The sequence below is a fragment of the Grampus griseus genome (genome assembly GCF_964374135.1).
Source record: "Grampus griseus genome assembly, chromosome: 17".
Taxonomy (NCBI): Eukaryota; Metazoa; Chordata; class Mammalia; order Artiodactyla; family Delphinidae; genus Grampus; species Grampus griseus.
The window spans coordinates 283,547-311,443 of NC_139011.1; the positions used below are offsets into that span (position 1 = coordinate 283,547).

General features: G+C 59.6%; 2 protein-coding genes across 3 annotated transcripts in view; both read left to right on the plus strand.

Moving 5' to 3' along the window:
* ARHGAP39 (Rho GTPase activating protein 39) overlaps positions 1-23,761 on the plus strand; it is a gene marked incomplete at both ends in the record, with an annotated part of 37,486 nt that extends 13,725 nt beyond the window's left edge. The window contains 9 exons of one of the 2 annotated variants that reach the window (XM_082674537.1): positions 638-721; positions 8,464-9,823; positions 11,668-12,229; positions 18,005-18,097; positions 21,158-21,231; positions 21,997-22,196; positions 22,838-22,929; positions 23,318-23,487; positions 23,567-23,761. In XM_082674537.1, coding sequence (XP_082530663.1) covers positions 638-721; positions 8,464-9,823; positions 11,668-12,229; positions 18,005-18,097; positions 21,158-21,231; positions 21,997-22,196; positions 22,838-22,929; positions 23,318-23,487; positions 23,567-23,761 — 2,830 coding nt within the window. The remainder of the gene's footprint in view (positions 1-637; positions 722-8,463; positions 9,824-11,667; positions 12,230-18,004; positions 18,098-21,157; positions 21,232-21,996; positions 22,197-22,837; positions 22,930-23,317; positions 23,488-23,566) is intronic. The other variant, XM_082674538.1, reaches the window with a different exon arrangement.
* Positions 23,762-25,886: 2,125 nt separating this feature from the next.
* Positions 25,887-27,559, plus strand: LOC309835330 (UPF0598 protein C8orf82 homolog). The gene is made up of 3 exons (XM_082674750.1): positions 25,887-26,082; positions 26,735-26,783; positions 27,043-27,559. Exons 1-3 carry the CDS (start codon positions 25,921-25,923, stop codon positions 27,486-27,488), a joined length of 657 nt encoding a protein of 218 aa, XP_082530876.1. The 5' UTR covers positions 25,887-25,920; the 3' UTR covers positions 27,489-27,559.
* The last annotated feature ends 338 nt before the right edge of the window (positions 27,560-27,897 follow it).

The window sequence follows — 27,897 nt, forward strand, 5'->3', positions numbered from 1 at the left end:
GACCTGAAGGGGCGTGCAGGCTTCCTGGCATGGCCAGCCCACGGGGCCTGGTGGCCCGGCCCGAGCCCCTCTGTGTCCCCCTCCTCACCACCTGCTGCGTCTCAGCACAGTGGCCTCTTCCTGTTCCCGGGCTATGCCCAACTCGACCCCTTGCCGGCCCGCTTTCCTGTCCACAGCTCAGATGCACCCCCCTAGAGAGCCATCCCTGGAGCTGTTTCCGGTCTGGTCCTACAGTGGCCTGAGGTTCTGGTTCGTTCTGCAGTGGACTGCACCCGGAGTGTGAGCCCTGTGGGAGCAGAAGTGTGTCTGCCTCACCTGCCTCAGGTTGCAGCCCCGGCCCAGGCCCAGCCGCAGCTCATCGGCCGGAGCCCCAGCTCTGAGGTGGACCTGGGCTGTAGTGGGCTATCCCTGTAGGAGGGCGGTGGGCCTCCAGTCCGTTCAATCCGTTCCACGTTCCCAAGAAATACTCAGATCAGATGAAGGGGACGACTTTGTGGGCAGGAGCTGTGGATGAGAAACTAAAAGGACAGCACCCACATTCTGGAAAGTGAAAGAAAGGCGTGTTATTTTTGATGTATCGTGTTTCTAAATGGTTGCACTTCTGTTCACGTCTCCGTTTTATTTTGCTGTCTTTCAGTTCCTCACCGTCAGGAGGTCTTCTTGAGAAGGACTATGAGATTTACCAGGACTACAGTGCGGACGGCCACCTTCTCCACTGCAGGTAGGGCCCCTGCCTCAGGCCTGGCCCTGTCTCCTGACCCGGGGATGGTTTTCCTGGCAGCTCTTCGGTGAGCTGGAGGAGAGTCTGGCTCAGCAGGACGTGCACAGCACGCAGGGCCCAGCCCCAGCCAGTGGAACGTGAGGCGAGGTCGTCAGGGCCACCAGCGCCGGGGCAGAGTGGCCCCAGGCCCGCGTGGCAGCTGCCCGTCACTGCGCAGTTTGGGGAGCTGTTGAGTCTGTGGTACCGGCCCTGGCCCCTGGCAGACTCCTCGGGGGCTCTTCAGCATGTGGTCTCCCTGGGAGCTCCGGGCCACACATCGGAGTGTTTCCCCGGCCACGTGGGGAAGACTGGTGCCAGCCGAAGGGAAGGGAGGAGGCTCGCCTCCCTCGGCCCTGGGTTGGCCTTGCAGGGCGTTGGGGTTTCTGGATACGACCCTCAGGACCCTGGGCGCAGCAGCCGTCGGTCTGGGCAGGGGCCATCCCTTGGTCAGCTCGTGTGTCCAGGCTGGAGGAGCACCTGCCCTGCAGCCGAGGGGGGCCGGGCCGGGTGCCCCCAGCACAGGCCAGCAGGATTCATGTGAATTGTGGAGGGATGTGCAGGTGCGAGGGGCCTCTGGCACTCTGCTCAGTTTAGAGGTTGAGCTTGCAAGTGGTGACCGGGCTCGTTGATGTGGTAAGGGATCTGGGCCTGCGTGGGGCCAGTGGTGTGGTGGTGTCCACAGGTGTGTTTTGTGGCCTCCCATGTTCTCCTTGGTAAAGGGGTGCGGTGGCTGACGGGCAGGGCCTCACCCCGGCTGCAGGGCAGGGCAGGTCCCCGGACGTGTTTCTTCCCGGGCAGTGAGTCCTGCTCTTGCCGGCTGCGCATCACAGCCCTGGGCCCTGCGGGACGCACGTGCCACCTGCTCTGTGGTGGCCCGGCACTGCCCTGGCCCTGCCATCCCGGTGCCACCTGGGCCGGGCGTGAGAGCAGCTCCCTCAGCCAGACAGAGCGGGAAGGACTGTTGAGGAGGGGGGCCGTGTGCCAGCGGCTGTGCAGCCCGGTGCAGGGCATGTCAGGGGCCTGCGGTTTGCTGGGTGGTCGGAGGACCACGTGGCTCCGGTTCTCTGACGTGGTCTCTTCTTGTTGCGCGTGAGCTGCACCCGCATCTCGGGCAGAGGCTTCCCTCCAGACCCACGCGGCAGCCGTCCCAGCCCCGCTTCCCTGCTGCCCTTTGCCGGTTCTGGGGGCCGCATGTGGAGCAGCGCTTCCCTGAGGAGGCGTCTCCTTCTTTGGAGAACAGGCGACTGCCCTGAGCTGAGCGGAGGCCCCGCCCGCCCGCTCCAGCACTTCCCCGGGCGTGGGAGGCCGCCTCTCCCCTCGTGGCCGGAAGCCTTCTCGGAACAAGGGCGTGGGCGGCGTCTCTCGCCTGGGTGCCTCCGCCCGAGCAGAGCCAACAGGGGGTTAGGGGTCGAGAGAGAAGCATGGGACTCCTGGTCTGGGGAGCCGTGAGGAGACGGAGGGGCCGGCGGGGCGGGAGCCTAGAGGGGGCGCGGTGGGGACCCTGCGAGGCTGCGGGGCTGCGAGGGGCCGGCCTGTGGGGCAGGAAGTGAGGCCGCCCGCGCGGGGGCGGGTGGTTGAGGCCGGCGTCTGCTCTGTGACCCAGGCGGCCCTCGTTTCCCGGTAAGACAGGGAGCCCGTGACCCCGGGGCCTGCCTTGGGGATGGAGTCAGAGGCTCCTGTGCGGGTGACCCGCCCTCAGCCAGGGGTGCCGTCTGCCGGGCACCTTCCTTCCTGCTGGCCCGTTCCGGCCTCTGCCCTGACTCGATGGAAGCCCTCTGGGCCCTGGAGTAGACTGTGCGCTGGACTCCGCCCGACACGACGACTCTCCCACACTCCTCATTCCGCAGCCGCAGCCCCGCCACCCTCGCCCCGCAGAGGGGCGGGGTCCCTCCTGCCGAGGGGCGAAAAGATGTGCAAAATAACGCTTCCCAGTTGCTGAGTGTTTCCTGTGTGCCAGTGCTGAGCTAAGGACTTTATCGTATGCGCATCTGCACATCGTGTTTGATCCTCGTAGGAACTGATGAGGACACGGGGACAGAGCCGGGAGGTGATTTCCCACAGCCTGCAGCCAGGGGACAATGGCCTGGAGTGCAGCCACAGATCTCTCCGACTCCAGAGCTGGCTCTCTGGGTCTGCTGCCCTCCGCCCTCCGCTCTGCCTGCTTGGCCTGGGGGGCAGGCCGGGAGCAGCCTCCGGCAACCGGGAGTGGAGCCCTGCTGCAGTCTGACTTCTCCCCTGGGTAATGAGGTCAGGCTGCAGGGTTTGGTCCTGGTCATGCTGGAGCAGGCTGCCCGGCCCGAGGCCTCTCACTCTCACCCTGACCGCACATGCTGACTCTGGTTCTCTAAGTCCTGCCTCACCCACGCCCAGTAATTAGGACTCGTGGCCTTATCCAGAGAGCCCCAGCCTCAGTCAGAGGATAAAGGTGGAGGACCAGACTACCCAGCTGGTTTCTTAAGACGCTTGGGGTTTCTCCTCTCTGTGATGGTGGATTCACTTAACTGAGACCAGCCTGTACAACAAGAACACAACAGACCAAATATTCCTGCAGGCATCCGAGGAGCCAGGACGTGTGGCCAAGGTCTGGCAGTCATTGCAGCCCAGCACACGTGTCACCGCCTCAGGAGCCACAGAGGGGACCTTGGCAGCATTCCATGTTTCTACTGGGACTCCTGAAAGGCTACACGAAGGCATAGGGTGAGCCATAAGTAGACCAGTCTTCGAATAGACGCCCGAATTCCAGTCAGCTCAGTCCCAGATGGGATTCAGGTGATCGATCTGCCCTTATCCCAGCTGCCTGCTAAGAAACAAAAGTAAACCAGAGCCTCAAATTATCTCAACAGTTTTCCATACACAGTCACCAGAATTTCAGTCTAAAATTGCCGGAACTGATTAGGAACAAAAGCAGATAGTAGAAACAGACCCACCAGAGGTCTATATTTTGGAGTCATCAGACACTCACTTTAATATGATTCATTTGTACAAGATACTAAATGACAGTTTTTCCAAATCAAATAATTTCATCAACATAGATCACATGGGCTCCCCTGGTGGCACAGTGGTTGCGAGTCCGCCTGCCGATGAAGGGGACGCGGGTTCGTGCCCCGGTCTGGGAGGATCCCACATGCCGCGGAGCGGCTGGGCCCGTGAGCCGTGGCCGCTGAGCCTGCGCGTCCGGAGCCTGTGCTCCGCAACGGGAGAGGCCACAACAGTGAGAGGCCCACGTACCGCAAAAAAAAAAAAAAGAAAAGATAGATCACATTCTAGGCCATAAAACACAGCTTAACAAATTAAAAGAAAAGAAATAATACAGTATCTGCTCTCAGACCACAATGGAATTAAACTAGAAATCAGTAACAGAAAGATAGCTGGAAAACCCCCAGATACTTGCAGGTTAAACAACACACTTCTGAATATCACATGGGTCAAAGAAGAAATCTCAAGAGAAATTTTAAACTATTTTGAACTGAATAAAAATGAAAACACAACTTAAAATTTGTGGGGTGTGATAAAGGCAGTACTTAGAGGAAAATTTATATCAGTGCATATATTAGAAAAGTGCATATATTAGAAAAGAAGAAAGATCTAAAATCAATCATCCAAGTTTTCATTCTCGGAAACTAGGAGAAGATGAGCAAATTAAGTACAAAGTAAGCAGAAGAAAAGATAGATATTAAAAATTAGAGCAGAAATCAATGAAATTGAAATAGGAGATTAATGGAAAAAAATCAATGAAATGAAAACCTGGTTCTTTGAAATGATGAATAAAACCAATAAGCAGTAAGTAGCCAGTCTAAGAAAAAGAGAGAAAGGACACAAATTATTAATATCAGGAATGAAAGAAGCGATATCACTAAAGATTCCTTGGACATTAGAAAGAAAATACAGGGCATTCCCTGGTGGTCCAGTGGTTGGGACTCTGCGCCTTCACTGCTGAGGGCCCCAGGTTCGATCCTTGGTCAGGGAACTAGGATCCCGCAAGCTGCATGGCCAAAAAAACAGAAATAAAAATAAAGAAAATACAGGGATGCTATGAACAGCCCTGTGCACACAGACTTGATAGCCTGGGTGAAATAAACCAATTCTTTAAAAGACACAGTCTGCCAAAACTCATATAACAAGAAATAGACAATCTGAATAGGTCTACATGTGTTAAAGAAGTTGAATCAATAATTAATAATCTTCCAAAACAGAAAGGACCAGGCCCAGATGGGTTCACTGGTGAGTTCTACCAAACATTTATGGAAGAAATTATAGCAGTTCTCTACAGTCTCTTTCAAAGGATAGAAGCAAAGGGAATACTTCCTAACTCATTCTATGAGGTCAGCATTACGCTAATATCAAAATTAGAAAAACACATTACAAGAAAATTACAGACCAGTCTCTCATGAACATGGATATAAAAATCCTCAACAAAATATTAGCAAATCAAATCCACCACTGTATAGAAAGAATTACACACCATGACCAAGTGGGATTTATCCTAGTTATGCAAGGTTGGTTCAACATTTGAGAATCAGTAATACTCCATTACATCAATAGGCCAAAGAAGAAAAATCCATGATCGTATCAGCCGATGCAGAAAAAGCATTTGGCAAAAATCCAACACCCATTCATGATTTAAAAAAAAAAAACCCTCAGTAAACTAGGAACTAGAGAGGAACTTCCTTAACCTGATGAAGAATTTCTATAAAAAATTTACAGCCAACATCACACTTAGGAGTGAGAAGGTCAAAGCTTTCCCACTAAGACCAGGAGCAAGACGAGGGTTTCCCTTCTGACCTCTGCTTTTCAGCATCGTATTGGAAGTCCTTGCTAATGCAGTAACACAAGAAAAAGAAATAAAAGGTATAGGGATTGGGAAGGAAAAAATAAAACTGTCCCTGTCTACAGATGACATGATCATCTATGTAGAAAATCCTAAAGAATTGACAAACTCCTAGAACTAAGTGATTATAGCAAGGTTGTAGGATATAAGCTAAACATACAGAAGTCAATTGCTTTCCTATATACTAGCAATGAACAAGTGGAATTTGAAGTTAAAATCAATAGCATTGACATTAATATCCCCCCCAAATGAAACAGGTATAAATCTAACAAAATATGTGAAAAATCTCTGTGAGAAAAACTGTAAAATTCTGATGAGAGATATCAAGGGAGAACTAAATAAATGGAGTAAGATGTCACCTCTTCCCAACTTGATCTATATGTTCAGTGCAGTCTCAGTCAGCATCCCAGCAGGTTGTTCTGTGGATGTTGACAAAGCGATAATAAAATTTCTATGGAAAACACACCATTGTAAAGCAATTATACTCCAATAAAGATGTTAAAAAAAATTTCTATGGAGAGGCAAAAGATACAGAACAGCCAACACAATATTCAAGGAGAACAAAGTTGGAGGAATAATACTACCCGAGTTCAAGACTTACTATAAAGCTACCATCATCACGACAGTGTGGTATTGGTAAAAGAATAGATAGATAAATAGAATAGACTGGAGAAACAACCAATAGACCCCCATAAATATAGTCAAGTAATCTTTGACAAAGGGGCAAAGGCAATGCAACGGAGCAAAGATGGTCTCTTCAACAGATGGTGCTGGAACAACTGAACGTTCACAGGCAAGAAAATGAATCTGGACACATTCCTTACACCCTTCATGGAAATTAACTCAAAATGGATCACAGACCTAAATGTAAAACACAAAACTAACTCCTAGAAGGTAATGGAGGAGAAAACCCAGATGACCTTGGGTTTGGCAGTGACTTTTTAGGTACAACGTCCAAGGCATGATTCATGAAAGAAACAATTGATAAGCCGGACTTCATTAAAATTAAAAATTTCTGCTCTGCGAAAGACAGTGTCAAGCGAATGAGCAGACAAGCCATAGACTGGGAGAAAATGTTTGCAAAAGACACAAATGATAAAGGACTGTTATCTGAAATATACAAAGAACTCTTAAACCCCAGCAGTAAGAAAACAACCTGATTTTAAAATGGGCCAAAGGGACTCCCCTCGTGGCACAGTGGTTAAGAATCCACCCACCAGTGCAGGGGACACGGGTTCAAGCCCTGGTCCGGGAAGATCCCACATGCCACAGAGCAACTAAGCCCGTGCGCCACAACTACTGAGCCTGTGTTCTAGAGCCCGCGAGCCACAACTACTGAGCCCACGCACCTAGAGCCCGTGCTCCACAACTACTGAGCCTTGCTCTAGAGCCCACGAGCCACAGCTACTGAGCCCACGAGCCACAACTACTGAGCCCGCGTGCCTAGAGCCCGTGCTCCGCAACAAGAGAAGCCACCACAACGGGAAGCCCGCGCACCGCAACGAAGAGTACCCCGGCTCGCTGCAACTAGAGAAAGCCCGCACACAGCAACAAAGATCCAATGCGGCCGACAAATAAATAAATAAATAAATAAATAAATAAATAAATAAATAAATAAAGTAAAAGGAAAATCTTTAAAGCAGCCAGGAGTTTCTTGGGGTGGGGGAGCAGGTGGCAGAGGATAGCTCCACTCATCTCTCTGGGACTTGGTCCGGCCCGTCGTGGCTGGTACAGCTGTGGGACGTGGTGCAGACCTTCAGTGGGCGGATATGGTGTGTGGTCAAGTCCGTGTATCCCGAGGGGCAGTGTCACTCATGTCACCAGGCAAGTGAGGCTCAGAAGAGGCTGAGCGTCTTGGGTGGCCCCCTGCGCTCGGTGGCGGGGCCGTGATTTGGGCCCCACAGCTCCCCAGCTCTCCCTTAGCCTGATGCAGGCTTTCTCAGGAACTGGGGGACAGTTTTATCGTCTCTGTCAGGTGCAGAGTACCGACTGTGTGTGTGGGCAGTCAGAGGAGGGCAGTTAGCCTTTTTGGAGTTCACAGGAGCCTCTGTGGTTGAAATCCAAGGCCTGAGATGCTGATGCACAAGGGATGTGTTGGCCACCCCTGGTAGGAACACAGGCAGGTGCCGAGGCCGGGAGTGAGGCCTGCAGGCCAGTACTCATAGATTCCAAAGCCAGAGAGGCCCCTGGGAGGTCCCCCTCCTGGCTCTTCCTTACAGAAATAGTTCTGTGCCTGGTTCTAGCGTGGGACCAGAGCAGAGACACTCACAGAGGCCCTGGCAGGGAGTGTTGCCGTGGACAGCAGCTGGGGTCTGGGGGAAGCTCCCGGATCAGGAGAGCCCCCAGAGGGGAAGGCTGCAGGGAAATGTGTGAGGGGAGTTCCCAGGCCAGGAGGGCAGCTTACTCTAGGCTGCAGTGACCAGAGGTCAGGGCCTATGAAGAGTGCAGAGCTCGCTGCTGGGAGCCCCAGGAGGCACCAGGCCCCCACAGCCTGCAGCCCCCGGGGGGCGGGTTTGAAGAGGACAGTGAGAAATGACCAGGCCTCTGGGCCCTGACCTCAGACACCCATGAGGTCAGCAGGTGGGTAATGGGTCCAGGCTGGCAAAGGGGTCAGATTTCCTCCTCTCCTCGGTAACCTGTTCCCCCCAGGACCTCCTCAGGTAACCTGACCCCCCCAAGACCTCCCTGGGTAACCTGTTCCCCCCAGGACTTCCCCAGGTAACCTGCCCCCCCCCCAGGACCTCCCTGGGTAACCTGCCCCCCCCAAGACCTCCCTGGGTAACCTGTTCCCCCCAGGACTTCCCCAGGTAACCTGCCCACCCCCAGGACCTCCCCAGGTAACCTGTACTGCACCGCCCCCCCCCACCCCCACCAGGACCTCCTCGCTCCGCTGGAACTCGGGCACCAAGGAGCGCATGCTCATCAAAGTTGCCGACAGGGAGCCCAGCTTCCTTTCCCCCCAGGGCAACGGCTACCCCCTGGACAGCCAGCCCAGGGGTCGCTCCCGCAGACCCTCTGGGGGACAGCACTCGCCCAGCCTACAGACCTTCACCTCCGACGCGGACGGCCCTGTCTTCTTCTCAGAGCGGAGGCCGTCACCCTTCCTGAAGAGGGCTGAGCTGGGGAGCTGCTCCCCACTGCTGGCCCAGCCCCGCAAGCCCGCCGCCGACTCTCAGCCGTCCTCCCCGCGTTACGCCTACGAGCCCCCCCTCTACGAAGAGCCCCCCGTGGAGTACCAGGCCCCCATCTATGACGAGCCCCCCATGGATGTGCAGTTTGAGGCCGGCGGGGGCTATCAGGCCAGCTCGCCTCGGCGGTCTCCCAGCCGCAAGCCGCCCAAGCAGGCCTCGGCGTCGCCCTACCAGCAGCTGGTGCTCACCAGGCAGAAGTGCCCCGAGCGCTACCTGAGCCTGGAGTACAGCCCGGCTGGCAAGGAGTATGTCCGCCAGCTGGTGTATGTGGAGCAGGCCGGCTCCAGCCCCAAGCTGCGCGCGGGCCCGAGGCACAAGTACTCGCCCCACCCAGGCGGCGGCTCCCTCTCCCTGCAGCCCAGCCCTTGCCTGCTGCGCGACCAGCGCCTGGGGGTCACGTCCGGGGACTACAGCAGCATGGAGGGGCCCGAGCTGCGGTCCGCCCAGCCGCCCATGCCACTACCCCAGGCCCAGGACGATGCCATGTCCTGGTCCAGCCAGCAGGACACCATGTCCTCGACGGGCTGCTCCCCCAGCACACGAAAGAGGAAGAGCAGGAACCCCTCTGCGTGCCACACCCCCAGCGCCCTGTCCACCGAGGGCCCCGGGGACCGCGACCCGCTTGGCCAGCAGCCCCTGACCGAGGAGCGGCCCCTGTGCGGCCCCAGCCTGGCGCCCACAAGGCGTGCAGAGGGCGAGGCGCGTGAGGGGGACGGGACCCGGGGCGAGGCCGAGCCCTTCCTGGCTCAGGCCCGGCTGGCCTGGGAGGCACAGCAGGCCCGCTTGCACATGAAGCAGAGGGGCAGCTGGGACTCACAGCAGGACGGCTCGGGCTACGAGAGCGACGGGGCCGTGCCGCTGCCCATGCCTGGGCCTGTGGTGCGCGCCTTCAGCGAGGATGAGGCGCTGGCCCAGCAGGAGAGCAAAAAGCACTGGCAGAGGGCCGCCTCGGACCGGCTCGCCTTCCCCCAGGCCCTGCTCGAGAAGAGCGTGTCTGTGCAGACCAGCCTGGCCTCCCCGGAGCCCTACCTCCACCCCTCTCAGGTAGGGGCCGGGCCGCGGCCGGGTCCCCGGGCAGGGGTGGTGTGGCTTCACGGTTCCCAGCAGGCGTGAGTGAGGACAGACGGTAGATGCCCCCCAGGCCTCTGCCAGCACGGGGGTCTCTTACCTCGGCTGCTGGCCAGGCCCCGCAGTGCTGCCACGTCACCAGGGGGCTAGAGGCCATGTCCTGATTCCAGGCCACAGAGGCCGCCACCTGCCCACTGAGCCCTGAGCCTCTGTTCTTCCACCTGTGAATGGCTCTCGGGTGAGGAGCTGTGCAGGTAGAGCACCAGGCGCTCCTTGGGTGGCTCAGAGCCTGGGGCCAGGACACATTCAGCAAGCCCCAGGTGGCTCCCAGAACCCCACACTGCAGCTGGAGCCAAGGCAGAAGCCCAGCCTGCGGTGTCTTCCCTGCTCAGTGCTGGGCGTGGGCATCCATCAGGCCCTCGGGATCCTTGTGCACCTGCTGTCCCGGTTGCGTGCAAGGAGCATGGTGCCCAGGGCTTGGTGTGGCCCAGTATCCTCGTTCTCACCTCCTGGTCCCTGACCTTTCACACCAGTCTGCTGCCTGAAGCCAAGGCTGAGGGTCTGCCCTGGCCTCTGCTCAGAGCTGGCAGTGGCCACAGGGCCTCCCGGGGTCAGGATCCTCATGTCCACCCCCAGTCCTGGTGGGGAAGACATGCCCAAGAACTACGGCATCTTAGGTGGCCAGCATCCCCCCGGGGCACTTAGTGTTCCTCCAGACTGGAGAGCTCAGAGCAGCATTTCTGTCTGTGGCTTGTAACACAGGAGGACATCAGGACAGATGGGAAGAGGCGGGGGGGCAGGTGGTAGGTGGAGTGTGAACAGCTGCGTCCTGGGGCACCCAGCTCCCAGCGTGTGACCTGGACAGCAGGACGCGTGGGCTCCAGGGGCCTGATGGAGGTCCACTCCTGGCGCTGCCCAGGGAGGTACCTTCCCTGCTTTCAAGACCAAGGGTTGGGGAGGCCAGCACGGGTTTGGGGACGAGAGCCCACCTCCCAGACAGAGGGGACAGGAGCCCCTAAAGAGTGTTGGGTGAGGGGCTGTTATCTGAGTGCAGGTACGTGGAGGCTGTTGGTGGCGGGGGTGGGGGTGGGGGTGCGGCTTGGGGCAACGCTCTCCCTTCCCAGCATCATGGGAGCGGAGGGCCGCAGCCCACGGCCCTCTCAGGCCTGGCTCTGCCCCTCTGCATGGCGTCGCTCTTCCCGATGCCCGAGACTCCAAACGCGATCTTTGTTGGGGAAAAGGGTGCAGCCGTTGTGGCCCAGAGACATTTGTTTCTCTGTCAAATGTTACATCTGGGGGTTTCTGCTGCTTTGTGGGGCTGACCTTCCATCTGAACCAGCAGAAGCCAAACAGCCGCGGCAAGGCCAGTAGGAGGCAGCACCTTCCTGCATCCACGCACGGTCCAGCTCCCTGCCTGGGGAGAGCCCTGTGAGCACTGGGGATGCAGCGTCCCCGGGCCCTCTCCTACCTGGGGCTACGGCAGCCCAAGAAGCTGACGAGACACATGCGCGGCTCCCTCCTGCCCCCAGACCCATGCTGGCCACCCCCAAACCTCGGTCTCCAGACCAGGGCAGGCACCTCCCGGAGGCCAAGCCCGCAGGGTAGAAGTCAGAGGGAGGGCTTCTCTGGGTCCCTGTTAGACCAGTACAAGGTGCAGAGCTGGAAGCCCAGGCCCGGCCTCACCCCACCCCACCCCACCCCGCCCAGGCCTCTTTCCTACAGCAGCTTCAGGTCCCGCTTGGGGTAGGGGGGGCCACATCTCTCACCTGGCTGGGTCACGTGGGGCCCCCACCCCCTCACAGCCCCCCTGTCCTCCCCAGTCTGAGGACCTCGGCACCTGCGCCCAGTTCGAGAGCAGCCGGCAGACCCGGAGCGTGATGCCCAGCGCCAGCTGCGTGTTCCCCACCTTCACACTTCGCAAGCCGTCCTCGGAGACCGACATCGAGAACTGGGCCTCCAAGCACTTCAACAAACACACACAGGGCCTCTTCCGGCGGAAGGTGTCCATTGCCAACATGCTGGCATGGAGCAGCGAGTCTATCAAGAAGCCCATGATCGTGACCAGCGACCGCCACGTGAAGAAGGAGGCCTGTGAGGTCTTCAAGCTGATCCAGATGTACATGGGCGACCGGCGCGCCAAGGCCGACCCGCTGCACGTGGCCCTGGAGATCGCCACCAAGGGCTGGAGCGTGCAGGGCCTGCGGGACGAACTCTACATCCAGCTGTGCCGGCAGACCACCGAGAACTTCCGCCTCGAGAGCCTGGCCCGCGGCTGGGAGCTCATGGCCATCTGCCTGGCCTTCTTCCCGCCCACGCCCAAGTTCCACTCCTACCTGGAGGGCTACATCTACCGGCACATGGACCCCGTCAACGACACCAAAGGTAAGACCCAGACAGGACCCCTGGGCTCTGCCACCAGCTCAAGTACAGGCTGCGGCTAGAGCTTCCGTCTGCGCTGGGTGGCACCTGGCAGCAGCAGGTACACAAACACAGCATCTCCCGGAGGGGCACATCCTTGGCCTCCACTGGGATGCGGGGTCCTCAGGCAGCCCCTTCTCGGCACTGAGGCCCTGAGAAGAGCCACAGGCAGTTGTGGCACAGGGTCCCTCCCTGGCCACGGGCTGACAGGTGGGGGTCTGCTTGAGGACCCATTGCACCCATGTCTCCGCCAGCCGGCATCCACGCCACTCTGAGGCTGCCGTCCTGGTCACCCTGCCTGACGAGGGCAGGGAGGCCAGTCAGCCTGTGTGCACTTAGAGCGTTTGCCCTGGCCAGGCTCGCACTATGCCTTGTGGCCATCGCAGGGGGGGCTTCTGAGGGCGGTGAGGGACATGGGCGCCCTGGCCCAGCGCTGGGTCTGAGGGGTCTGTGCCATAGGCTGTTGAGGTGCTGTGAGCTGAGCTGGCCTGAGCCGCCTCAGGCGTTCAGAGGTTGGGACCACCATGGACAGCAGCCTGCTGACGGCTGCCTGGGGTTCCTGAAGGCCATGCGTCAGGTCTGTGTGGGCCCCGGCTTGGCCTTCCTTGGGGAGGACTCTGGGCCACGGTCCCGCCAGCCCGGCGGTGCTCGCCTTGGGCTGGGCAGAGTGAGCATGGGGGTGGAGCTGCAGGCAGCGCCTGCCAGCGCAGCAGGCCGTCTGCCGCCCCGTGTCCGTGTCCGTGAGTGTCTGCCGTGCCCAAGATTGCTCGGTGGGAGCGGCCATCCATGCTGGTCTAGCCAGGGCTTTGCCCCAGCCCAGGTGTGGGGGGCTGAGGCCTGTGCACACAGTGATGAGGGCTGCAGGGCAGTGGGGGGCCCGGGGAAGGTGTGTGAAGCATAGGCACCGTCCAGCACACCAGCCGTTTAGGGGCAGATCTTGGAAGCCGTGAAATGTTTGCTCAGGCTTGCAGTTTTTTGAAGCAGGATCGCCGAACACTGCAGACGGGTCTCCCCAGGGGGCTCCCTGGACGAAGCGGGCAGCCTGGACCTGCCTCTGTCTTCTCAGACCTTCCCAGGAGCAGGTGGGCCCCCAGTGGCTTCATGGTTCACCTCAGCCTCTTCCAAAAATGTCTTGAAACGTCCCTGCCGTGAGCTGGAGGTTTGGAAGTGTGTGTCCGCCGCTCAGCACACAGCCCTCGGGGGCCCCAGGAGTGCTTGCTGAGTGAAAGGTGAGTGAGCCGCGGACAGAGGCCAGAGGCTCCAGGCTGTGCCCGCTCTGGCTGGGGCGTCCATGGAGAGCTGGACGTTGCGGTTTTGCACGGAGGTTAGTGCACTTTCGCCCTAGTGTCTGTGCGATAGGAGCCAGACTGAGAGAACCGAGCTGCAGCCTGGTAGTCATGGTTTTGAGGCCCCGGTGGTCTCTGCCCACAGACCACGCTGGGTCTGTGTGGTCCCGCTAGCAGGGTTCTGTGTCTGTGGGATCTGGTCTTACATCTGTGGCACAGGGTTGCCCTCCAGCCAAAGCCCTGTCTCCAGCCCTGAGACCCACTTCTGGGTGGGCGTTTTCTGCCAGGCCCTGCTCGTCACTGAGCCCAGAGGAGAGGCCTCGATCTCCCTCCCACCGGCCCCTGTCGAGAACATGGGTGCCGGCTGCCAGTCAGGAGGGCAGGCCCCATCAGCCCAGAAGACCTAGCCTGTGCTTAGAAAAAGGAAATGCAGTCCATCCTGGGAGCACCAACGGGGGCAGAGCTGAGCTGGCTCCCGTGTGTGGGGCCTCACGCTGAACCACACTGTCTGCCTTGGCCTCAGAAGCTTTTGATTCATCTGCCAGCACGTGTTTGACATCTGCTGTGTGGTCACCACTCCGAGGGAACAAGGTACCGCACAGTGAACCCCAATTCACGTGACCCCACCCCCTGGCTTAGCCTCGGCTCGCACGTGGTCACACCTTTGTACCAGCCACCACCAGGTGACTCCACAGCCTTTCTGCCCTGGACTTCCCTAAGCGTGCTGTCAGCACAGGCATCGCAGGGATGCTCCGCAAAGAGCACACGGGAAGGCTGCAGACCCTGAGGGCTACATGTGCCTTCACAGCAAGACGCTGCCTTCCAGGTGAAGATGGCAGGACGATCACGTGCATTTACTTGCATTCCACCCTGAACTCACGATAAAAGAACAGTGAAGGAATTTTTTAAAGGCAGAAAAAGAAACCTCACAAGGAAATGTAAAATGCTGCAGCCACTATGGAAACAGAATGGCAGTTTCTCAAAGGATTAAAAATAGAATTATCATAGGACTCAGCAATTCCACTTGTGGGTATATACCCAAAAGAATTGAAAGCAGGAGCATGAACAGATATTTGTACACCCATGTTCATAGCAGCATATTCACAATAGCCAAGAGGTGGAAAGCAGCCCAGGTGTCCATTGATGGATGAATAGATAAATAAAGTGTCATCTGTACACATAATGGAATTATTCAGCCTAATAGGGAAGGAACTTCTGGCACAGGCTACAACATGGCTGAATCCTGAAAACATTATGGTGAGTGAGATAAGGCAGACCCAAAAAGACAAATACTGCACGAATCAGACAGATAACTGTATGAGGTCCCTAGAGTAGTCAAGTTCATGCAGAATGGTGGGTGCCATGGGTTACGGGGAGGGAGACATGGAGAGTTGTTTGATTCGTACAGACTTCCCATTTTGGGAGATGAAGAAGTGCTGGAGATGGATGGTGGTGATGATTGCACAGTAATATGAATGTAATTAATACCCTGAACTGTACAATTAAAAATGGTTAAGATAGCAGATTTTATGTTACGTATAATTTATCACAATAAAAAATACTAAAACCCACCAGGACAAAGAGAATGGAAGAGGAAGAACAACTATGCTTTGGAAGCTGAAAAGCATATGGACAAGTGGCTGGAAACTGACTTGGCCGACCAAGAAACGTGGATCCCAAGCAGGTGGTGGGGAAGCTGACAAGTCGAAGCAAGTAGCAAACCCTAAAAAGCGCAGCAGTGGGTGGAGCCAGCTTCCTCCAGCAGTGGTATGGAAGTGGGAGTGACCACGGAGCTGAAAACAAAAGGACTAGTTGAAGGTCTGTTTAGGAAGCAAAGCAGCTACAATGGAGTAGCCAAGGTTAAAGACTGCACCCAGAGCATCTGGACTCAGATCTCAGCCACTTTTCCAAAATAGGCCATACTCTGAGCCATAAAACAAGTCTCAATAAAGGTTAAAGAATGTGAGTCATAGGGTGGTCCAGTGGGTAAGACTCCACACTCCCAATGCAGGGGGTGCGGGTTTGATCCCTGGTCAGGGAAGTAGAACCCACACGCATGCCGCAACTAAGAGTCCACGTGCCGTGACGAAGAAATCCGCGTGCCGCAACTAAGACCCGGCACAGCCAAAATAAATACTAAAAAAAAAAAAAAAAAAGAATGTGAGTCATAGAAAGTGTGTTCTCTAACCACAGTGGAATTAAATTGGCAATCAGCAACATAAAGATACCTGGAAAATCCCTGAGTATTTGGAAACTAAAGAACATACTACTGAACAATCCATGGGTCAAATAAAAATGAAAAAGGAAGGTGCAGAGTATTTTGAATTGAAAGAAAATGAAAACAAAACATTAAAATTTGTGTGATGCAGCTAAAGCAGTACTTAGAGGGAAATTTATGGCGCCTAACTGTATTAGGAAATAAATCAGTTACCTCAGCTACTTTAAGAAACTTAAAAAAAAAACAGTGAGAGGAAATTATATCAAAAAGTAAGGAGGGGCTTCCCTGGTGGCGCAGTGGTTGAGAGTCCACCTGCTGATGCAGGGGACACGGGTTCGTGCCCCGGTCCGGGAAGATCCCACATGCCGCACAGCGGCTGGGCGCGTGAGCCATGGCCGCTGAGCCTGCGCGTCTGGAGCCTGTGCTCCGCAACGGGAGAGGCCACAACGGTGAGAGGCCCACATACCGCAAAAAAAAAAAAAGGATAGTAAGGAAATATTATGAACAACATTATGCCAGTAAATATGACAATTTAGAGGAAATGGACAAATTCCTTGAAAGACACAAACTACCAAAGATCACTCAATAAAAAATAGATAACCAGAAAAATCATATATCTGTTAAAGAAATTGGTACTTTATGAAACTTTCCCACAAAGAAAATTCCAGGCCCAAATGGCTTCACTAGTGAATTCTATCAAATATTTCATTGTTTGTGTAGCAATTAACTCAGAAAATTGAAGTGGAGGGAATATTTCCCAATTCTCTCTATATCAAAATTAGAAAAGGGCATTACCAAAAATTTGAAAGAGAAGCACAGATAGTATCCCTCATGAGGATAGGACAGAAATGAACCGTATTTTAGCAAATTAAATCCAAGAATATATTAAAAGGATAATGCATCTTGAATAAGTGGGGTTTATCTGAGGAATGAAAAGTTGGTTTAACATTCAAAAATCAATCAATGTAATTTGCCATATCAACAGAGTAAAAAAAAAAAAAACATAAGATCATCTCAATAAGTGTAGGAAAAGCATTTGACAAAATCCAACATTCCATTCCTGATTAAAACACTTGGAAGAGAAGGGAGTCTCTTCAACCTCGTATACACATGTATCTTTCCTTGCCCTGTCAGCCTGGGGCCTAGAAGCAGTGACACCCCAAGAGCATTGAGGACACCTGACCCGCAGCTCTTGGTTTCTACCATTTTCCATTAAAAGGAACCAGAGCTGTCTGGAGAAACAGCTGATTCTAAGGCTGGGGTAGGGAATGTACAAGATGCAGTGCCTGAAGGGAGGATGTGCCAGAGGGGAGATGACGGGGCGTGTCACAGGACACGGGTCACAGGACACAGAGCTCCCCGGGGCCAAAGCTGGAGCACTTTAAGGAACAGAATAAAGTCATATGGAACTGTAAGCTGACAATGTAAGATGAATGAATGAATGTAAGATGAATGAATATGATATAAATGATTAGATAGATATATGGGACTTCCCTGGTGATCCAGTGGTTAAGACTCCACACTTCCACTGCAGGGGGTACGGGTTCGATCCCTGGTTGGGGAGCTAAGATCCCCGAATGCCGCGCAATGCGGCCAAAAAAAGAAAGAAAGAAAAAAAGAATTACAAATAATTTATGTAGGTAAGAGGGTCCACCATGAGGGGAGCGTGAATCCCACCTCAGTGTGGGCTGTGTGCCTCGACTTCCTTCCAGAGCACGGGATGGGGGGATGGAGGGTCCGGATCGACAGCGCTGAGTTATTTTGTGCGGGGGGTGTGTGTGTGGGGGGGTGCCCAGGTCAGCCAGAGAGGGGAGCCAGGCCCCTCTCTCTCGCTCAGCACCCACTCAGCCCCTGGAGCGCAGCCACGTAGGAACCAGATGGCTGGGCTGCGGCCCTCTCAGGGGGCTCCCTACCCCTGCCTTTCTGTCGGCCAGCGGGTCATGAGCTGACCACATCCTCTCCCCACTGCCCAGGGGCACGTTCCTGGCACCTCCCCAGCCACACGACCCAGGTGTGCCCACACACCCACCCCTGTGCCCAGGACTCTGAGCGAGACACCCGCCCCCGCCCGGCACTCCCCTCCCCCTCTGGCGGGGCATCAGCCCATCTCCCTCTGAGGAGTCCAGCAGGCTGGGGCAGTGACCTCCCAGCTGCCCAGGGTCAGCCCCGAGCGGGACCGTGTGGGCACGTGTTCCTCTTTGTGTTCTGTGGCCTCACCCTTTGTTTGCTCCCCAGTGACACAGCACATGAAAGCGCTTCTGGAAAGGAACAGTAAGAAGAAGTCCAAGTTGAGAAAGAAACCCAAGCCTTATGTTGAGGAGCCGGATGGTAGGGCCTCTCCCGCAGCCCCTGTGCGCTGCGTCTGCACAGCTCTGCTCTCCGGCCTCGGCCGCCTGGCCTCCTCTCTCTAACCGCTTCTGGGCTGGGGGGACAGCGGGGGGACACTAACCGTCAGGTCTCCTCCTGAGTGGGCTGGAAGCCCAGGTCGTCGACAGGGCTCCTGGGAGAGGCCACACCTGCCCTGCGCCTTTCTCCACGGTGCTCAGAACAATTTCCAACGTGCGTGCTGGGTTCTCAGTGGGGCGGGGCCTGCTGGAGGCACGCCGAGGTGAGGGAGTGCCCTGTGGGCAGGTGCCAGCCCAGCCCTGACCTCCAGCCGGGCCACCCCTGGGGCTGGGGGCCAAGCCTGGCATTGTTTCCCTGGGGCCCCCAGCACAGCCCACCCCCACCCAAGCTCCAGAGAAGCCCTGATAGCCCAAGGCTGTGCTCTCCTGGCCAGGAGACCCAGCCGTCCATTTCTGCCCCATGAGCCTCCCTTCTTGGCACCAGGGCCCTGGGACCAGCCCCCATCCCACCTGTACCTGGTTACCCACACTTGCCCCACTCTTCTTCCTGTGAGACTCACCCTTGGCACCCCTTCCTCTGGGAAGCTCTCTGGCTACATGCTAGCCTCACCAGAAGAAGGGGGGCAGCCACAGTCCAGGCTTCCCAGCCGCCCTTGGGGCCCTGTCCTTGGGGAAGGAGCTTTGAGCTCCTGCCTGAGCCCATCCACTGGAGTCCCGATGCAGCAGTGAGGGGGGGCTGGGGGCACAGAGTGCAGGCTCCTGTGGGCCGGGGGTGGTTGGAGCTCCGAGTGGGTCAGAGGAGGGGGCTAGTTCCCCCAGGACCCAGCAGAGTCCGTGCCAAGAGGTGGCAGGTCCTGGCCACACCCAGCAGCCTTCGAGGTTCTTGGCCTGGGCACCTGGCACAGCAGCAGAGGCTCTGGGAGAGCTGCTTTGTCGGTCGCTCTGGGGGCCGCTATCTCTCCGCTATCCCATGCCCTGGCAAGGCCAGAACGGGGCAGTGGACTCAGAGGCCCCCACAGCACCATGTGGGTTTCCCTGGGTTGGCCACGGGCACTCAGACACCCCATAGTCTTGGCCCAGGAGGCTGTGCCCTGGCAGCAGAGGTGCCCCAGCCCTGAGACTCCAGGCACACGAGGCCTCAGTCCTCGGACTCCAGCAGCTGCAGCCCTCAACTGAGCCCTCACTCCATGCCAGACTGAGGTCAGCCCTTCATGGGCACCTGTCCCCATCCTACAGAGAGGAAATAAGGCCTGGAAAGGCTGCACCACAATCGCCAGGTGAGAGGTGGTGGCCCAAGGATATTCAGATCACAGCCTGTTGGAGAGGCCGGTTTGGTCCCAGGAAGCCCTGTGACACGAGGTCAGGGCAAGTCTGCCCACGGCCCCGAGCCCAGGGACAGGAGGCTGTCACCCAAGGGAGGGGTGGGCACGCTCCCAGGGTGGGGAAAGCGAGCAGGCGCCGCCCGCTGCCCTGCCGCCAAGCACTCTCTGGGCTCCCGGTGCTCAGGCTGCAGCCCAGGTCCCGTTGGCTTGAGCACCATCCACTCTCCCTGGGCCCAGAGCCTGCCCACGTGGGCCAGTGGCGGAAGGTTCCACGTGCTGTGTCCCAAGCTGGCTGAGTGGTAGCTGCAGCTAGGATTCTCCGTTTGGGTCTGTGGGGCCCCAGGGACCTGAAAGATTCTTCACGGTTTAAACCCCTATAAGAAACGTTTGTTTTCACTTTGATTACTCTAAAACAGACTCCCCTTACCAGTTATAACGACGGAAGTATTTTGCGGTAACTAGAAACGAAAAGGTTTACACGCATCAGACATGTTTGTGTTCTTCACACTGAGGTTCACGGAACCCTGTGTCCTCAGACAACTGCTTCCTTTAAAAAAGACTCTGTTTGTATTTGAGACTTGGGTCCAGAGGCACCCCTCAGGCAGGGAGGCCCAGCAGAGGCAGAGCCTTACAGGGAGCGGGTCTGTCCTGAGCCTGGAGGCACACGGTCGGCCCATCCGTCTGTCCGTGGTCTGGGGCAGCCCGGCCCGCATGGCTCCTGTCTTGCTGCTGCTTCCCTTGGCCTGGGCCAGGAAAGATGCGCCACACCTTTCAGACCCTCCCTGGCTGGGGCCTCCTCCCCACTCCCTCTCCCCCCTCCTCCCTTTGCCTCCAGCCCCCCCAGCCCCATCCCCCGCCCCAGCACACCGTATCTGGAAGGACCCGTGGCCTGAGGTCTTTGCCCTCGGATTGCTGGCCCTGCCACCCTCCATGACCACCAGCTAGAACTTCTGCTTTCAGGGGTGAGGTTTTAGAAAGCCCCCTCCCTTGAGAAAGGAGACAATTCCTCCTGTCACCTTCAGCCCTCAGGCAGAGTCACCATGTGGTCCTTCCCCAGCATTGCCCTCCCAGCGAAACCCAGGCTCAGGGCACAGGGCATCCCCTCCACACTCATGCCCCTCCCAAGTGAGCCAGGCCCTGGGCCTCCCTCTCCCTGACCCCCACCCAGGCAGCCAAGCAGGCATGAGATTCTGTGGGCTAAGGCCTCTCCCTGGGCTGCCCAGGGCCTCTGGCTGGAAGCTGGGCTGCAAGAGAGCTGGGCCTGCTGCCCAGCCCCTCGCAAAGCTCCCTCCTCCAGTGCTGGCTCAAGGCGATGGGCACTGAGTGCCTGCAGGCGTGCAGCACATGGAGGTCACCCTTCTCAGGGGACCCCCCCAGGCCCTGCCCCGTCCTGCCTGCGACTCCCCCGGGGGAATAGACCTCATCCCCAGCCTGACCTTCCTGGCCAGGGGGAGGGTTGGGTAGGCTGGCGGAGGGCTTCCTTCTTCAACCTGGCTCCCCTGGAGGAGAGGGCAGTGCCCCTTTGCCTCTTCACATGAGTGAGGACCCACTGCCTGGGCGGGGCGAGCAGCAGGCAGGAGGCTGGCCGGGCCTGGGCGCCAGGTTCCTGCAGGAGCCACCTCTCCTCACCCCTCTTGCTGCTCCCTCCTCAGTCACTGGTTGGCCTGCAGCCTCTGCTCCCACTCATCCATGCCAAGCCAACTGGCACCATTCTTTTCCAGGGGTGGCAATAAGCACATATGCCAAGTACTGTTACCACAAGCTGCAGAAGGCGGCCCTGACTGGAGCCAAGAAGGTACGAGCTCCTCCCAGAACCGCTGGGCAGGGGTGGGCGGGCAGCCTGTGCCGGCGATGCCCGGACAGAGTCCAGCGGGAGGGGGGGCAGCCTGTGCCGGCGATGCCCGGACAGGGTCCAGCGGGCAGAGGTGTGCGGGCAGCCTGTGCCGGTGATGCCCAGACAGAGTCCAGCGGGGGGCGGGGGGCAGCCTGTGCTGGCGATGCCTAGACAGGGTCCAGCGGGCAGCCTGTGCCGGTGATGCCCGGACAGGGTCCAGCGGGCAGCCTGTGCCGGTGATGCCCAGACAGAGTCCAGCGGGCAGAGGTGGGCGGGCAGCCTGTGCCGGCGATGCCTAGACAGGGTCCAGCGGGCAGCCTGTGCCGGTGACGCCCAGACAGAGTCCAGCGGGCAGGGGTGGGCGGGCAGCCTGCGCCGGCGATGCCTAGACAGGGTCCAGCGGGCAGCCTGTGCCGGTGACGCCCAGACAGGGTCCAGCGGGAGGCGGGGGGGGGGCAGGTGGGGCACTTAACGGCTCACAGTGCGGAGGGTGCCACTTGGAGCTTCTGATGCCGCAGGTGGCCCAGCAGGAGGCGCCTCTGGTGACTCAGGGGCCAGGGAGTTGGGGGTCCCCGGCTCGGGCCTGGGGCTCACAGGGACGAGAGGACAGAAGGAGGAAAGAGGGCGGGTGAGCCAGGGGCAGCCCTTGCAGGGGTGTAGGGGGAGGGAGGGCTGGGAGCTGGGCGCCAGGCCACACTGGGACAGAGAGCTGGGCCGCCTTTGCAGGGGCTGAAGAAGCCCAACGTGGAGGAGATCCGGCATGCCAAGAACGCTGTGTTCAGCCCGTCCATGTTTGGCAGTGCGCTGCAGGAGGTCATGAGCATGCAGAGGGAGCGCTTCCCCGATCGGCAGCTGCCCTGGGTGCAGACTCGGCTGTCGGAGGAGGTGCTTGCACTCAACGGTGACCAGACGGAAGGCATCTTCAGGTGCCCTGCAACCTGGGCCCCGGGCCCCTGCCTCAGAGCAGCCAGAGAAGCCCCCTGAGAGGCCAGCATGCAGGCAGGGGGGGCAACTTGGAGCAAATAGAAGGGCCGGGCGCTCTGCGGCCAGGAGGGTGGGGAGGGCCCCATCTTTAGGAGGTGGGTCAGCAGGGCTCTCCCTCCTGAATGGCAGCACACCGGAACCCAGACAGGAGAGCTAGCCAGGGACAGTGCCCTTGCAGAAATGGCCAGCAGGGGCCCAGAGGGTACTCGGACACCAGCCATGGGCAGGGCCTGGAAAGATGCGGCAGCCCCCAGCAAACGGCCGTCACCTGAGAGTGGAGGTGACGGCCCTGCCCCATGGAGGGCGGCACATGGCCAGGCACCTGCCGTCGTGACTCACCTACCCAGGACCCAGGACAGGCGGGGAAACAGGCTTATGGCTTTGGGCCTCGGGGACCATTCTGAGGAAGGGATCTGCCTGGGGGCAGTCAGCAGAGGGATGAGGGATGGGGGCCTGGGACAGGGGACCCCAGCCACACCTCCCTCTGGTAGGAAAGAGGCCATTTGGGCAGAGAGAGGTCAGGCAGCCTTGACCCCGAGCAAGCCCAGCTCCTCCTCCCTGAGACCTGCCCTGTGCTTGGCAGAGTCCCTGGGGACATTGATGAGGTGAATGCCCTGAAGCTACAGGTGGACCAGTGGAAGGTGCCTACAGGCCTGGAGGACCCCCACGTCCCAGGTAAGCCCCGTCCCCTCAGCAGCAGGAGCAGCTCGGGCGGTTCAGCCCTCCCTGCTTTCCGTCGTGAAGGGACAGCCCTCTGGTCCATTTCCAGCACAGACGTCCCCCTGCCGTTGGACAGCCTCCGCGGCGCCTCCCTCCGCTTGCCTGCGCACGGTGGCTGCACAGCCTCTCTTGGTTCCCGGCGCTCGGGGTCAGTCCAGGCCCTCAGGACCAGGAGCCCGCAGGCCTCCGGCCGCGCAGTCCACACGGCTGGGTGGACACCTCCCGTCTGGTCCTGGCCCCTCGCCCCCACTCCCGACACACACGGCCGCTTTCGCCCCTTGCTGCTGGTGGGGCGGGTCCCCGACTGCCCCGCCCAGCCGAAACCCCCGCGCTGCGTCCCCAGCGTCGCTGCTGAAGCTGTGGTACCGGGAGCTGGAGGAGCCCCTGATCCCCCACGAGTTCTACGAGCAGTGCATCGCGCACTACGAGAGCCCCGAGGCCGCCGTGGCCGTGGTGCACGCCCTGCCCCGCATCAACCGCCTGGTGCTGTGCTACCTCATCCGTTTCCTCCAGGTAGGCGGTGCCGCCCCTCCGCGCCCCGCCCCTCCGCTCCCCGCCCCGGCCCACCCGCAGCTCCCCGCTCCCCGCGCAGGTGTTCGTGCAGCCCGCCAACGTGGCCATCACCAAGATGGACGTCAGCAACCTGGCCATGGTGATGGCGCCCAACTGCCTGCGCTGCCGCTCGGACGACCCGCGCATCATCTTTGAGAACACTCGCAAGGAGATGTCCTTCCTGCGCGTGCTCATCCAGCACCTGGACACCACCTTCATGGAGGGCGTGCTATAGCGCGTGGGCACCGAGGGACCGAGGGTGGGGACAGAGCCTGCCCGGCTGCGCCCGGGCAGGGGGCACGCGGGGAGGGGGGAGGGGACGCCCGAGAAGCGGAGGTAGCATGCCGGCTCCGCCCATGCCCGCCCCAGCCCTGGAACCCGCATCCCCCGACCCGGGCCCTCGGCCTGAAGGCGCAACCAAGGCAGAGGGGCTGCGGGAAGGGCGCCTCTGCCCCGCCCCGGGCCTCGTGGCCGTGTCGTTCGGCGCTGACGCGCCCACCGCCAGCCGCGGTCCGGCCGCGAGAAAGTGCCTTCTGTTTCCTGGAGCCAAGTGACACTGCCCCTCCCGGCCGGCCCGAGAGCACAAGCCGCCCTTGCTGGGGCGAGCCGCCTTGCTGGGGCTGCTGCGCTCAGCTTGGCCCCGGCCCAGCCCGGCTGCCCATCTTCCTCTTCCTCTGCCCTCCCCCTGACCTGGGGGGGGGGGTCTCCTGATCTGCGACTTCCGCCCTCCCCAGTCCCTTCCCGCCCCCTCCCCCTGCCACTTGTGGCCTCCAGCGTGGTGACTGCACAGGAGTTTGGGGGCTCCAGGGCTCTGGGCTTTTCACCACCAGAGCAGAACCTGGCTGGTGCTGGGCCCGATAGGCTCTCTCTGGGTAGAAAGGGGCCCCCAAGCCAAAGTCCTCTGGGGTTGGGGGCAGGGTTGGGCAGGCATTCTTTGGGCAGGGTGGGGGAGGGGCAAGAGTATTTTTTCTTCGTGTAACTATAAATTCAGAATCTATCCCGCATCGCAACCCGCCTGTGTATAGAGAGATAAATAGAGCGAAAGATATAAGAACTAAATTTGCTAATGACATAGTCTTAACCCAAATGTTATTTATTTGAGGCTTCTCCCGTCCTCTGCAGACAAGTTGAGATCATTCCTTCATTTTCTTCTCCACCCTCTTGGCTTCTGACCAAAAATCAAACCCTGCCCCATCCCCATCCAGGACCTGCAGCAGATGAGAGGGAAGGAGCCCTGAACTGGGGGACCAGAGGGGCACCGGCGACTGCCCTTCCTCGAGGCCAGAGCCGGGGCGGGGGGTAGGGTGGGTGGGTGGAGGGGAGGTATCTAGACTCTCAGTTTGTACATTTTCCAATTTGTAATTTGAGTTCCAATTGTGGTAAAACTTAATTTCTCCCCGGTTATATATATATATATATATATATTTAGAGTTGAGTTTTTATTTATTAAGAACAAAAGAACCCAGTCCTGCCGAGGCCCGGTGTCCACTGGGGGAGCGTCCTCAGTCTGGGGGTCTCGGGGCCTGGGTAGGGGCGGCCCGGCCACAGACTCTCGCTCTGATGCACGGACTCGAGAGATGACAACACTTTGTGTGAATAAAGTACGTATGGACACTTGCGAGCCTGTCGCATCCCATTCCTTCCAGTTGCGGCGGGGCAGCTATCAGCGGCCAGTCGGTAGCTGGTGTGGGCACCAGGGTGGAAGCCAGGCCAAGGGAGAATGAATGGGGGCAGCAGGGCGTGGGGGGGAGAGCAAGGCAGCTTCCCGGGAACGGGGACGAGACTCCAGGTAGGCGCGCAAGGTGCGAGGCACCTGGGGTATCACAACTGAGCCCGAAAGCCCTGCTTGATTGGGAGGGGAGCTTTTTCTGAGCTACCTTACCCGCAAGCTGGCATAGGCTTCTAGGCAGTGTTTATTCACCACCTCTCGGTTCAGCACCCAGCTGGACAGGCAGATTGCCCCACCGGCGTGGGGGGGGGGGGCTTCCTAGGGGTTGGGGGAAGAGACAGGGCGGGTACCTCGCCCACGTGAGAGCAACCAGCCTCCGAGGGCGGAGGGACAGGGCCCGCATGCCCGGCAGCGCCCCGTCCCCAGCCCGTATCCCTGTTCCCGAAATCGCCCGCACCCGCGTCTCACACCCGAACCCCACCGTCGGGAGGCCCCGCCCCCCACCCCTTTCCCAGCCGGACGGCAGGGCGGCGCGCCCCTAAATCCCAGAGAAGGAAGTGTCGGAACCGCCCGGGGTCCGGGGAACAAGCAAAGCCCGGGGGGTGGGGACGAGCTCCGCGGCCGCCGCCGGAACCCTAAGCGCGAGGTCGCCGACACCAGGGGACTTACGTTAGCGCAGCACCGCCCTCGCGTGACCCTCTAGCCGCTTCCGGCACGGAAGGACGATGTGGGCGACGCGCGGAGTGCTGCGGACCTGGGCCCTCGGCTTGGCGCGGTCCCCGGGGACCCGGGCCTACGGTGGGGGCGGGGGCGTCTCCTACACGCAGGGCCAGAGCCCAGAGCCGCGGACGCGCGAGTACTTTTACTACGTGGATCATCAGGGCCAGGTGGGCGGGGCCGGGGCCTGAGGGAGGCTCCCGTGAGAGGCGGGGCCTGGTGCCGGGTTTCTGCGGGTCGGGGCCAGAGGGAAGACCCTGTGAGGGGCGGGGCCTGAGTAGGCGGGGTCTTTAAAGTAAGGGTACCCGACCTCCGCAGTCGCGCTGGACAGACTGGGGCGCCCGGCCCCGGCCCCAGAGGGTTAGGTCCGAGCGGCCCACCTCCCACACGTGGTTACGCCCTGCGCGCTTTGCATCCCCAGATCCTGCGGCCCCCAGGTCGGGGCCGCCCCGCCTGCTTTGGAAGCCCTGGAGGGGGCATCCTACATATACAGGAGGAAGCAAGTCAGATAGCCTCCGCGGAGGAGGGGCACATCTCATTAGAAACTTGAAAGGGGGAGGGAAGAGGCGCGGGAAAGGCATGCCAACCCAGAGGACCTGTGCATGAGGAAGCAAGGCCGGGGGTGCGGGGTAGATGTGGAGAAAGAAGTCTGCAGGGCCCCCAGGCTTACCTTCCGCGCGCCTCCCTGCACACGGTGTGCACAGACGAGCAAAGAAAGCGGACACTGGCCCGGGCTCAGGCCCGCCCAGGCCTTCTCTCCCTGGGGCCGGCTCTGTCGGGGTTCCCCCTGGGACTCAAGGGCCACGGTCTGCCTCTCTACAGCTTTTCCTGGATGACTCCAAAATGAAGAACTTCATCACCTGCTTCAAAGGTACTGATGCGCCCTCCTCCCCCACCTTCCCTCTTCCTTCGGGGAAGGCCCTGAAGGGCCCCGCTGCCCAACCACACCAAGGGCACTGGCTGTCCTGCGCTCAAAAGCCCCCTATCTAGAGTGAGGCCTGGGAGGCTGTCCGACCGCCGGCGTCTGCCCTTGGTGTGACCCAGGGCGAGCCCCCTGCCTGGGGCAGTAGGGCCTAGGGGGCCTCGGGGCCCGGCATGCTGAGCAGTCGCGGCCTCCCCCCCCACCACAGACCCGCAGTTCCTGGTCATCTTCTTCTCCCGCCTGAGACCCAACCGCAGCGGGCGCTACGAGGCCTCCTTCCCCTTCCTCTCGCCCTGCGGCAGAGAGCGCAACTACCTACGCTGCGAGGACCGTCCCGTGGTCTTCACGCACCTGCTGGCCGCTGGCTCCGAGCCCCCGCGCCTCTCCTACTGCGGCGGCGGCGAGGCCCTGGCCGTGCCCTTCGAGCCGGCGCGCCTACTGCCCCTGTCCTCCAATGGGCGTCTCTACCACCCGGCGCCGGAGCGCGCAGGTGGCGTGGGCCTGGTGCGATCGGCTCTGGCCTTCGAGCTCAGCGCCTGCTTCGAGTACGCGCCCGGCGCGCCCGAGCTGCCCTCGCACGTGCACTGGCAGGGCAGCCGTTTCGCCCTCACCATGGACCTGGCCCCGCTGCTGCTCGCCACCCCGCCGCCCTGAGCGGCGGGCTCGCAGCCGCTGGCGCCCCCAGCCCCGCTGCGCCCCCCGGGCTGCGTCGCTGCGCACGCGCCACCCGGAGAGAGCGCTGTCCCAGTGCGCGTGCGCGGCGGAGGTGCGCCGCGGCCCCGCCCCGCCCGGCGCTGTCCGAGGTGCTGCCGCGGCCCGAGAACCGACGCGGGGAGGGGCGGGGTCACGGGTGCTCTACCCCGTCCGCACACCCCCGGCCTGGGGCGTCCTCGGCGTCCTCGGGTTCGGCCAGCGCTCGCGACGGCAGACCCGGGCTGCCGGGACGGAGGTGCGGGGGCTCCAGTGCGCGAGCGCGAGCGGCGCCCGCCCCTCCCCCGCCCGGCGCTGCTCTGTGGGCCGGCGTTCGGCGGGGGAGCCGCGCCGCAGGAGTGTCAGGTGAGGG